Source organism: Engystomops pustulosus, chromosome 10 (genome assembly GCF_040894005.1).
Source record: "Engystomops pustulosus chromosome 10, aEngPut4.maternal, whole genome shotgun sequence".
In the NCBI taxonomy this organism is placed as follows: Eukaryota; Metazoa; Chordata; class Amphibia; order Anura; family Leptodactylidae; genus Engystomops; species Engystomops pustulosus.
In genome coordinates this window covers 96,444,595-96,457,329 of record NC_092420.1, presented here as the reverse complement: position 1 = coordinate 96,457,329, position 12,735 = coordinate 96,444,595, and the positions used below count along the sequence as shown (strand labels likewise).

Sequence of the window (12,735 nt, the reverse complement as noted above, 5' to 3'; positions counted from 1 at the left end):
AACGAGGCGCGCACCCGTGTGATATAACGAGGCGCGCACCCGTGTGATATAACGAGGCGCGCACCCGTGTGATATAACGAGGCGCGCACCCGTGTGATATAACGAGGCGCGCACCCGTGTGATATAACGAGGCGCGCACCCGTGTGATATAACGAGGCGCGCACCCGTGTGATATAACGAGGCGCGCACCCGTGTGATATAACGAGGCGCGCACCCGTGTGATATAACGAGGCGCGCACCCGTGTGATATAACGAGGCGCGCACCCGTGTGATATAACGAGGCGCGCACCCGTGTGATATAACGAGGCGCGCACCCGTGTGATATAACGAGGCGCGCACCCGTGTGATATAACGAGGCGCGCACCCGTGTGATATAACGAGGCGCGCACCCGTGTGATATAACGAGGCGCGCACCCGTGTGATATAACGAGGCGCGCACCCGTGTGATATAACGAGGCGCGCACCCGTGTGATATAACGAGGCGCGCACCCGTGTGATATAACGAGGCGCGCACCCGTGTGATATAACGAGGCGCGCACCCGTGTGATATAACGAGGCGCGCACCCGTGTGATATAACGAGGCGCGCACCCGTGTGATATAACGAGGCGCGCACCCGTGTGATATAACGAGGCGCGCACCCGTGTGATATAACGAGGCGCGCACCCGTGTGATATAACGAGGCGCGCACCCGTGTGATATAACGAGGCGCGCACCCGTGTGATATAACGAGGCGCGCACCCGTGTGATATAACGAGGCGCGCACCCGTGTGATATAACGAGGCGCGCACCTGTGTGACCAGGGTCAGATTTCTATCCACTGGAAGTAAACATAGAAGCTTTCTATAGGAGGACAGCAAGCAGAGATCTAGAAAACCATGAGGAATTGATGCAGAAAGTATATTGGAAAATTTTATCATTTTTCATCTTTCAAACAATAACATGAATTTGCTGAAGTGGGAACATCCCTTTAAGTTACCACTTTAAGAGACTAAGATATAATATAAATAAAAATGTCAGAAACCTTTTGCTTCTATGTTGGGATCTAATGGCGGCTCTTAGTCTCCGGCGCATTCAGTTTTATTGGGGCGGCAAGTGCTGATATCGCAATCATTGGCCTTTATGGTCACATGACTGGATGGGAGCCGCCTCGGTGGTCATTTGACCGGATGGGAGCCGCCTCAGTGGTCATGTGACCGGATGGGAGCCGCCTCAGTGGTCATGTGACCGGATGGGAGCCGCCTCAGTGGTCATGTGACCGGATGGGAGCCGCCTCAGTGGTCATGTGACCGGATGGGAGCCGCCTCAGTGGTCATGTGACCGGATGGGAGCCGCCTCAGTGGTCATGTGACCGGTCGGGAGCCGCCTCAGTGGTCATGTGACCGGATGGGAGCCGCCTCAGTGGTCATGTGACCGGATGGGAGCCGCCTCAGTGGTCACGTGACTTAGTGGGGAGCCGCCTCAGTGGTCACGTGACTTAGTGGGGAGCCGCCTCAGTGATCATGTGACTGGATGGGAGCCGCCTCAGTGGTCACGTGACTGTTGATAGTTTGTGCTCACAATGAGCATGATGTCAGCACTTGGTCTGATGAGAATCCCAGAGTCTGAGAAACGCCTCTGCAGCTGTGATTTTCCCCCAAAACTGAATATGTTTTAATTCCTAATAAGAATTCCCTGAGAATCTGGGAAAAATTTTAACAAATATGCACTGGATTAAAGATGTCTCCTATTCAAAACCCAGCGCCCCCCTAGTCCACAGGACACATAGAGAATTGCACCTCCCATCTGTTTGACTGCAATACAGCTGAGCTGCAGTACCGGACTCGTCCTGTGAACCGCAGTGGCGCTGTGCCTGGGAGAAAGCCGCCATGATTTCTAATGCATGACGACCCCTTTAAGCGTTTTATCATTATACTAAAGTTCAGACCCCAAAAAAACTTTGTTGTGCGCTGAATGTTGGGCAGATTTTCCTAGAATTTGGTTATTCTGTCTCTTGGGGTCTCATTATCTTGTGTTGGCTTCTGATGATTTTCGGGATGTTCTCGGGGGAGGTGATTAGTCTCTGGATCTGATGGAGGGGGTCTCTCTTCTTGTCCCTCCTACAGGATGATCTGAAGAGACGCTCCATGTCCATCGATGACACCCCCCGGGGGAGTTGGGCTTGCAGCATATTCGACCTGAAGAACTCCCTCCCTGACGCCTTGTTATCCAACCTCCTGGACCGCACCCCCAATGAGGAGATCGACCACCAAAATGAGCACCAAAGGAAGTCAAACAGACACAAGGAAGTGTTTGCACTGCACCCGGCGCAGGACGAGGTAGAGGACCCCTTTATATCACTATGTGGGTGCACAAACCTCTGTGAAGGTCCATATGGTGCCTGTTCCCATGGACAGACCCTCTGCAAACTAGGGTGTAATAAGAAAAAATGTACAATTGTTTCTGTCCTTTCCTTTATAAAACAAAGTTGTCTCCATAGTAACAGACTATACAAACCCCTGTGTAGTCTGATCCTGCAAAAAACTACAAAAAACAATGTTTCCATCTCTGTTACCTCCTAACTCAATTTACTAAGGGCCCGATTCGCGTTTTCCCGACATTTTACCCGAATATTTCCAATTTGCGCCGGTTTTTCCCTGAATTACCCCAGGATTTTGGCGCACGCGATCGGATTGTGGCGCATCGGCATGCACGCGACGGAAATCGGGGGCGTGGCTGAACGAAAACCCAACGGATTTGGAAAAACCACCGCTTTTAAAAAAAAAAAAATTTTCACTTACCTTCACTCAGCCCGGCTCGGTGTATTCCAGTGCGTTCCGATGATCTTCAGCGCAGCAGCGCCACCTGGTGGACAGCGGAGGAACTGCCTTAATAAATCCCGGCCGGACCCGAATCCAGCGCGGAGAACGCACCGCTGGATCGTGAATGGGCCGGGTAAGTTAATCTGCCCCAATGAATTTAGATTGGCATACAATTGGAAACGGGCCGCAGGATCAGACGACACAGGGGTTGTTTGTAGTCTGTTACCATGGAGATGCACAAGAGCTGTCAAACCTAAACGCGGATTTTCTCTGCAGGATGAGCCCATCGAGCGTCTCAGCGTGCCAGACGTACCAAAAGAACATTTTGGACAGCGGCTGCTAGTGAAATGCTTGTCCCTCAAGTAAGTTCAGTGTCTGTTACGTTCAGACCTCAGTATTTTATATCGCATCGTATTATTGTTACTATTGTATCTGTGAAAGAATGTGGAGTCTCCTGAAAACTATCGTACAGGGAATCTGTCAGCAGTTCTAGCAATGCAAATCTGCTGCCAGTGTTATGTATTGTCCCCAGAGAGCTGTGGGGGTTGTTAGAGGCAGCAGGACTGTGATATATGGATTCATATACTCACACTGTGGTGCTCTGTGCTCTCTGCAGCCAGTGTTGGGTTCATTGTCCCTGGAGAGATGTGTAATCAGACCTCACACTGCTGTGCTCTGTGCTCTCTGCAGCCAGTGTTATGTATTGTCCCTGGAGAGATGTGTAATCAGACCTTTGTATATATTGTTTGTAGCAGCAGGACTGTGATATATGGATTTATATTCCAGGATTGTAGCTTCTCCAAGTGCACTGGGAGTGTGTCCTCACACTGCTCTGCTCTGTTCTCTCTGCAGACAGTGTTATGTATTGTCCCTGGTGAGATGTGTAATCAGGCCTCACACTGCTGTGCTCTGTGCTCTCTGCTGCCAGTGTTAGGTATTGTCCCCGGAGAGATGTGTAATCAGACCTCACACTGCTGTGCTCTGTGCTCTCTGCAGCCAGTGTTATGTATTGTCCCTGTAGAGATGTGTAATCAGGCCTCACACTGCTGTGCTCTGTGCTCTCTGCAACGAGTGTTAGGTACTGTCCCTGGAGAGATGTGTAATCAGACCTCACACTGCTGTGCTCTGTGCTCTCTGCAGCCAGTGTTATGTACTGTCCCTGGAGAGATGTGTAATCAGACCTCACACTGCTGTGCTCTGTGCTCTCTGCAGCCAGTGTTATGTATTGTCCCTGGAGAGATGTGTAATCAGACCTCACACTGCTGTGCTCTGTGCTCTCTGCAGCCAGTGTTATGTATTGTCCCTGGAGAGATGTGTAATCAGACCTCACACTGCTGTGCTCTGTGCTCTCTGCAGCCAGTGTTATGTATTGTCCCTGGAGAGATGTGTAATCAGACCTCACACTGCTGTGCTCTGTGCTCTCTGCAGCCAGTGTTATGTATTGTCCCTGGAGAGATGTGTAATCAGACCTCACACTGCTGTGCTCTGTGCTCTCTGCAGCCAGTGTTATGTATTGTCCCTGGAGAGATGTGTTATCAGACTTTTGTATATGTTGCCAGGTTTGTAGCTTCTTCAAGTGCATTGGGGTTGTATTCTTACACTGTTTTGCTCTATGCGCTCTGCAGACATTGTTGTGTATTGTCCCTGGAGAAATGTGTCCTCTGTATATTGTTAGTAGCAGCAGGACTGTGATCTTATGATTTTATATTCCAGGACTGCTGTGCTCCGGACACAGATTTAATCCACATCCCCTTTGCTTGGTGTAGAATGCAACTGCAGGAACTAGTATTTAGTGGGTACAATGCACAGAGCACAGCTGTGTGAGGCCACACCCTCAGTGCACTTGGAGAATGTTCGATTTAAAAAAAAAATAGGGCTTGATCAGGAAGGTTTTGTCTCCTTGGTAACAGACTACAATCACCCTTTGTAGTCTGACCCTGCAGTCATACTCTCATCACCTTCTGTCCCACATGATGTACATTAGCAGGAGTCACTGGGCCTAACGAGAAGGGAGAACGTAATGGGGGACATTTACTAAGGGCCCGATTTACGTTTTCCCGACGTGTTGCCCAAATATTTCCGATTTGCGCCGATTTTCCCTGAATTGCCCCGGGATTTTGGCGCACGCGATCGGATTGTGTCGCATCGGCGCCGGCATGCACGGGACAGAAATCGGGGTGCGTGGCCGAATGAAAACCCGACGGATTCGGAAAAACCGCCGCATTAAAAAAAAAAGGGTCGCAGGGCTCGCGCTTACCTTCACCAGGCCGGTGAACTTGAGTGCATTCTGGGGAACTTCAGCGCAGCAGCGCCACCTGGTGGACGTCGGAGGAACTACCTTAATGAATCCCGGCCGGACACTGAATCCACTGCAGAGAACGCAACGCTGGATCGCGAATGGACCGGGTAAGTAAATCTGCCCCAATATGTACGGTAATGTGTAGTCTGATACTATGGAGACCTAGAGGAGCTGCGTACACAAAACGGCAGAAGATTTTTTTTTTTTAATTATTATTTAATTAGGTTTTATTTACATCAAGCATCTTATTTCAAGGAGGCGATTGATAGATCTGATCTACAGGATCTCTTGATTATTGTAGGTTTTTCTAGAGATATTCTGGGATGTTGCGCCGCGTCTCGTCCTCGGGGCTCCGGGGACGTCACAGGGGGCTCCAGTCTCTTGCCCGGGGAGGTGATTTCTGATTTCCTTCCCTCATTAATATTAATGTCTTTCCTTTTTATTAGCCGTAATCTGCATCAGGACCCCCGGGGGCCGCTTCCTCTAATAATCCTCTTTATATGAGCGGCCACATTCCACGTAGCCGCGGGGGAGGGGCGGCGGCGCTCGGACGTTGGTTATTGCTCCTGCGCTTGTGTCTTATTAGTTTTATGTCATTTACCAACCACATTTACCCAGAACGACTTTCCCCTGTTATGAGCCGGGATCTTGTTTCATATAAAGTCAAATACGTAAATGTAACGTGGGACGCAATATCATCCGTAACCTGGAGGGGGGAGGGGTCCTGGGCTCTGGGTGCAATTTTTTTTAATTTTTTTTGTTAGAAATTCACAATTTTTCTTGTATCCTAGAAGTTACTTTTATATAATATTACGATACATTGATGTATGGATGAAACCTGTGTCCAGGATCCAGGGCAGCGCTGCAGTGCCGCTAAGTGGTCACTAGAGGGAGCCAGAATATTACATTATTTATAGACTACATGGACTACAATCCTCCTTCCCTTCTGTTTTAGGTCAAGCCCTTAAAGGGACACTCCAGTCACAGCTTAGACCTTGTGCAGGGCCTGGAGGGAGGAACAAGACTTCAGGTTCTAGGAATACAATGAATCCTCCTCTTTTCATACCCTGCACCATGTATTATTCCATGAAGTAGATTTTTCCTTTTAGAGGAAATCTCCCATCACAATCCATCCTGATAAACCACGGACATGACTCATAGATCCGGGCACCGGGACTGTGGGATCTTCTTATATTTGTTATCCATGGCCTTTTTTTTCTTCTAAAATCAGCTTTTAAAATTATGTTGACAAGCCTGAAGGGCTTGTGGGGGTGTTGCCAAAGCCCCTCCATGCTGTAGCTTCAGAGGCTGTTACACTGAGCAGGAGCACTCCCCCCTCCATTGTGTGACATTAGATCAGGCAGAAGGAGAGAAGTGCTGAGGAAGCAGGGAGATTGCGCACAGTATCAACTTTAAAATTCATACTGGGGGTTTCCCAGACCCCCCCTCTATGCTGTAGTTCACACTATCTCACCTACCCCTACTCCCTCAGCACTTCCCCCTCTATCTTCCTGATTTAATCTCTCACAGTGGGAGGGGGAAGTGCTACTACACAGTGTCACAGCCTGTGAAGCCACAGCACGGATGGGATCTGGTAACACCCAGAATCCTTCTTGCTCATTTGCATAATGATAAAAGTTGATTTTACAAGGCAGGAGAAGGTGGATAACAGATATAAGAAGATCCCACAGTCCCGGTGTCTGGATCTAGAAGTAATGTTCCCTGGTTTATCAGGATGGATTCTGATATTATTATTAATTATTGATGGTATATAAGATTCATGCCCGGGCCCCCCCCCCCATATTACTGGATATATATATATATATATATATATATATATATATATATATATTACTATACCCTGTATAGTAGCCCCCAGGATCCTGTAGCAGGGAAGATGCGGGCCTTGCTGTATCCTTGGAGTCTTTCTCTCTGGTCTCTGGTGGTGAAGCAGCTGGTGAGGGTCCCGTGGTCCAGACATTACATTGTATCAGTGTTCTCGCACCTTGTGATTGGTTGTTCGCTCATGTTCTTTCTTTTGTTATTTATGTTTTCACCGATAAAATGTTTAACTGTTTTTCAGATTTGAAATCGAAATTGAACCAATTTTTGCAAGTTTGGCTTTATACGATGCCAAGGAGAAGAAGAAGGTGAGTAGAGAAGGTTCTGGGCCGTATACAATGTGTCCTTCAGATGAATTACCACCCCTGGAGGCTTAAAGGGATCCCTCACCAGATTGTACCCCATGAAACTCCCAGCCCTCTCAGGGGGTGGATAAAATGTCCTTTCTAGAATTCCCTCTGATTTTGAATGATTTGATTAATTTACCTATTAAAAAAAAAAATCTCCTCCAAAGTCATGTGACAAGGAGCAGAGAAGAGTCATATTTGTCAGAGATGAGTCCCGCTCAGAGGCTGCTTGGCAGTTACAATGTTGACATCTACATTATGTCTTGGGTTCTGTAGCAGCTAGAACCATCGTGTCTGTATCAGTTTATAGACAATAATTTTCTCTTGCGGATGAATCCGGTGCACACTCCACAGGCTGCACTAGTACTAATAAATGTGGCCCATTGTATCTGCAGTTCTGTAGCTCACAGAACCACGATCCTAATGGGATCTGAAAGAGACAATGATTTAATTTATCCTGATACCAGAAGCATTGTTCTAGCTGAGATCTAGGAATTTAACGTGATGCCTCTCAGCCTGACTCATCTCAGGCAAATATGACTCTTCTCTGCTCACATAAGAGAATTGCTGAACTAACAACGACTTATTATAAGGAGCTGCTGACTGATCTCCCATTCACTCAGTGCCTCTTCTATCCATCTCCTGACTGACCTGACTCGCCTTGTATCCGAGGGACCTGCCTCTATGGACAACCCTTTACCATACCCCCCTCATACACACGGATCTACCCCCAATATCCTACACACAGGGGACGTAACAACCCAAAACATTTTCTAAAAGCAAAATCTCCCTAATATCTCATTTGTGGAATTAAGTTAATTACTCATGTTTTTTAATGAATTTTCCAGATTTCAGAAAACTTCTACTTTGATCTAAATTCCGAGCAAATAAAAGGAATGTTGCGTCCGTACGTCACCCCGGCCGCCATCAGCACCTTGGCTCGGTCCGCCATTTTTTCCATCACTTACCCCTCCCAAGACGTCTTCCTGGTTATTAAGGTGAGTTGATTTATTTCAGAAAAAAAGTTCTGCAACTTTCTGACCCATTCTGTGCTTCATAGGGGATAAAAACTACAAACTGGAACAAACTGTTTCCATAGTAACAGACTACATTCACAACTTTGTATTCTGAACTTACAAGGGTTGGTTTTTCTTTTTCAATTCCACAAATATTAATGAACAGAACTTGGTGGGAGAAGTCATGTAATGGATCCACTTTATTCTGGCTTATATGTTTCTTTTGCTGATACATTGTAACAAACATTAGAGATTATTTTTAGTCACTGAAAGCAAAGATCTTGTGACAAAGTGATGAAAATAGAGAATATTTGAAAGTTGGAGAATATTTTAACCTCTTCCATGCCTCACTGTTGGCTTTAATGTGCTAAATTCTTACTATTAATAATTCACATAACTCCTTTCCAGCTGGAGAAGGTCCTGCAGCAGGGAGACATAGGGGAGTGTGCCGAGCCCTATATGATCTATAAGGAAGCCGATACAACAAAGGTGAGTGACCCATAATTCATTATACTTGTAATGAATCTGCTGTGCACTAGATAGTTCAAACTGTGAAAACCACAAGGTTACCCTATTGAAGCAGCACCCTCTGGTCCGGCGCCCGCTGCCATGATGCCCCTCTGGTCCAGCGGCCGCTGCCTTGGTGCCCCTCTGGTCCGGCGCCCGCTGCCTTGGTGCCCCTCTGGTCCGGCGCCCGCTGCCTTGGTGCCCCTCTGGTCCGGCGCCCGCTGCCTTGGTGCCCCTCTGGTCCGGCGCCCGCTGCCTTGGTGCCCCTCTGGTCCGGCGCCCGCTGCCTTGGTGCCCCTCTGGTCCGGCGCCCGCTGCCTTGGTGCCCCTCTGGTCCGGCGCCCGCTGCCTTGGTGCCCCTCTGGTCCGGCGCCCGCTGCCTTGGTGCCCCTCTGGTCCGGCGCCCGCTGCCTTGGTGCCCCTCTGGTCCGGCGCCCGCTGCCTTGGTGCCCCTCTGGTCCGGCGCCCGCTGCCTTGGTGCCCCTCCGGTCCGGCGCCCGCTGCCTTGGTGCCCCTCCGGTCCGGCGCCCGCTGCCTTGGTGCCCCTCCGGTCTGGCGCCCGCTGCCATGGGGCCCCTCCGGTCTGGCGCCCGCTGCCATGGGGCCCCTCCGGTCTGGCGCCCGCTGCCATGGGGCCCCTCCGGTCTGGCGCCCGCTGCCATGGGGCCCCTCCGGTCTGGCGCCCGCTGCCATGGGGCCCCTACGGTCCAACGCCCGCTGCCACGGTGCCCCTCCGGTCCGGCGCCCGCTGCCACGTTGCCCTTCCGGTCCGGCGCCTGCTGCCACGTTACCCCTCCAGAGCAGTTATCCAACTACTACTATAATGCTTTCCTATGGTTCCATTCTCTATCTATTCAGAGAAACTTCCTCCTGTAGTGGCAGAGGCGGGTGCAGGACCCCTGCGCATTTCATGTAGTATCTGTGGGATGGGCGCAGGAATGGCTGTAATCCCGGTGGTGATTGTATATTCCAGAATAAGGAGAAGCTGGAGAAGCTGCGGAGTCAGAGCGAGCTGTTCTGCCAGCGGCTGGGGAGGTATCGCATGCCCTTTGCATGGACGGCCATTCATCTCATGAACATCGTGAGCAGCGCCGGGAGCCTGGAGCGCGACTCCACCGAGCTGGAAATAGGACCTGGAGGTATTACACTGGCAGCTTTATACCCGGCTGCCGAAAGGTTGGCGGAGGAGGGAATTGTACAAAGACCATCCATTATTGGGAACACACAAGTTATTACTGAACTTTAAGTACTTTACTCCCCCCGTGTCCTGTCTCCACTGCAGCCTGAACTTCCTCTTTCTTTCCATGAAGTATTGTGCACGCAGCTCCTCTGCAGAACAATGTGTGTAATAGTATAACAGGAGTTATTAACGAATAATAAGTGTAGACGTCTCATCCCGGAGCTGTCATGTACTTCTACTGTAGAAACATTCACTGCACCACATTATATCCCCCAGCGACTGTTGTATACCCCCGAGGTGGTTATATACTCCCAGAGACTGTTATAAGTCTATTGATGCCCACTTACCCCTAATCCTGTTGCTCTATATGAAGGTCCAGGAGGGGGGGGGGCACCCACTGATGTCTGATCCTGCTGCTCTATATGGAGGGGTCTCTGAACCTGCAGGTCCACATTCAGGGATGTTTGCTGTTAAGTTAATGTAAAGGCTCCGATCGCCTTTCGTATAGCATTACATCTGTGATTAGCGCAGGTTTGAGGTTTTTATCCTTGTGTCCCCGAGATCATTAAGGGACATGATGAACCCGACCAATTTCTCTTCTCTCTGTAGAACGGAAAGGCTCCTGGTCCGAACGTCGGAATTCCAGCATTGTTGGTCGGAGGTCCTTGGAGCGGACCACCAGCGGAGACGAGTCCTGTAACCTGAGCAGCTTCAGACCCGCCACACTGACCGTCACCAACTTCTTCAAGCAGGTGAGGAGCCGCGGATATTCAGAGCGAGGGCTCGGTGCATGATATATGCCGCTGTGTGATGTATAGGACCACCATAACCTCAAGTGACTCAGAGCTGAGGCTGCAGTACACGTCCGAGGCCACTATATGGTGGATGGCGCTGTGTGCTTCCAGTACCATCCGCTGTGTAAGCATAGACAATCCATAAATATGTCCTTGGAGATTTGTTTCATTATACCTTATGTATATCAGCAAATACATGAATCTATATTCCAGGATTGTATCCTCACACTGCTGTGCTCTTAGCTCTTTACTACTCCACACCCCCCCCATCCTGCTTAAACTATACTTTATCTGTAATCAAACTATAAATGAGCTACAGCTAGTATTCAGGGGAGACAAGGGGGGCAGTGGATCATCAGAGGAATGCACAGAGCACAGCAGGGTGAGGACATGCTCCCAGTGCACTTGGATAAGCTACAATCCTGGAATATAAATCCATATATCACAGTCCTGCTGCTACTAACATACACAAATGTAGGATTACACATCTGTCTAAGGACAATACATAACACTGGCTGCAGAGAGCGCAGAGCACAGCAGTGTGAGGACACCCCCCCTTCTCCCAGTTCACTGTGATAATCTACAATCCTGCAATATAAATCCATATATCACAGTCCTGCTGCTACTAACATACACATCTCTCCAGGGACAATACATAGCACTGGCTGCAGTTTGTATGGTCACACCTGCTGACAGGTTCCCTCTCCTGTTGATATTTCATGTGTACTTCTCCTTCTTTCCTCTAGGAAGGTGACCGCTTGAGCGATGAGGATCTGTATAAATTCCTGGCTGATATGAGGAGACCGTCTTCTGTTTTAAGAAGACTGCGTCCCATCACTGGTAAGGATTCCCTACGTCCTCATACACACGGGGTGAAGGTCAGCAGCCGCCATCCTCCTGCGTGCAGCGGCTCATGTCCTGCACGTGCACAGCGCCGAGCGCACACACTGTCCTTGTACACTGCCGGGTTACATCAGCCGCTCGCTGCACAGACGGTTTTAATAAAGTTACATCATTGCGTAATGGAGTTTTGCAACTTGTGGCTCAGTCTTTATTATGGTCCCTATCTCTGCTTCCTGTCATAGAATAGAAACTTTTTTTTTTGCTGGAGATGAATTGCAATGATCTTGATTTCTCATATAATGACACCGAATTCTCCCTATTTTACAGCTCAGCTGAAGATTGACATTTCACCGGCCCCAGAAAACCCCAATTATTGTCTGACCCCCGAACTGTTACAAGTGAAACCTTATCCAGACAGCAGAGTGCGGCCAACACGAGAGATCCTGGAATTCCCTGCAAGAGACGTCTATGTCCCCAACACGACCTACAGGTACAGTACAAGACATTTATCAAATTATTAACCTCAACGATTGTGTGCAGAGGAGATCTGTAATGTCCTGTAATAGACCTGCGAGCGCAGCTCCGGAGTATAATACTGGATAAGTAAGGTCATGTATGTACACAGTGACTGCACCAGCAGCAGAATAGTGAGTGCAGCTCTGGTGTATAATACAGGATGTAACTCAGGATCAGTACAGGATAAGTAATGTCATGTATGTACACAGTGACTGCACCAGCAGCAGAATAGTGAGTGCAGCTCTGGGGTATAATACAGGATGTAACTCAGGATCAGTACAGGATAAGTAATGTCATGTATGTACACAGTGACTGCACCAGCAGCAGTATAGTGAGTGCAGCTCTGGGGTATAATACAGGATGTAACTCAGGATCAGTACAGGATAAGTAATGTCATGTATGTACACAGTGACTGCACCAGCAGCAGAATAGTGAGTGCAGCTCTGGGGTATAATACAGGATGTAACTCAGGATCAGTACAGGATAAGTAATGTCATGTATGTACACAGTGACTGCACCAGCAGCAGAATAGTGAGTGCAGCTCTGGGGTATAATACAGGATGTAACTCAGGATCAGTACAGGATAAGTAAT

The 12,735-nt window shown here is 49.0% G+C and overlaps 1 protein-coding gene across 15 annotated transcripts in view; it reads left to right on the top strand.

Moving 5' to 3' along the window:
• The window catches only part of DOCK7 (dedicator of cytokinesis 7), a 101,297-nt gene that overhangs the window by 21,000 nt on the left and 67,562 nt on the right, over positions 1-12,735 (top strand). For all 15 annotated transcript variants that reach the window (XM_072128964.1, XM_072128974.1, XM_072128971.1 and 12 more), the window contains exons 6-14: positions 2,104-2,316; positions 3,076-3,161; positions 7,182-7,248; positions 8,136-8,285; positions 8,712-8,792; positions 9,784-9,949; positions 10,600-10,742; positions 11,531-11,624; positions 11,955-12,117. In XM_072128964.1, the coding sequence (XP_071985065.1) occupies positions 2,104-2,316; positions 3,076-3,161; positions 7,182-7,248; positions 8,136-8,285; positions 8,712-8,792; positions 9,784-9,949; positions 10,600-10,742; positions 11,531-11,624; positions 11,955-12,117 (1,163 nt within the window). The remainder of the gene's footprint in view (positions 1-2,103; positions 2,317-3,075; positions 3,162-7,181; positions 7,249-8,135; positions 8,286-8,711; positions 8,793-9,783; positions 9,950-10,599; positions 10,743-11,530; positions 11,625-11,954; positions 12,118-12,735) is intronic.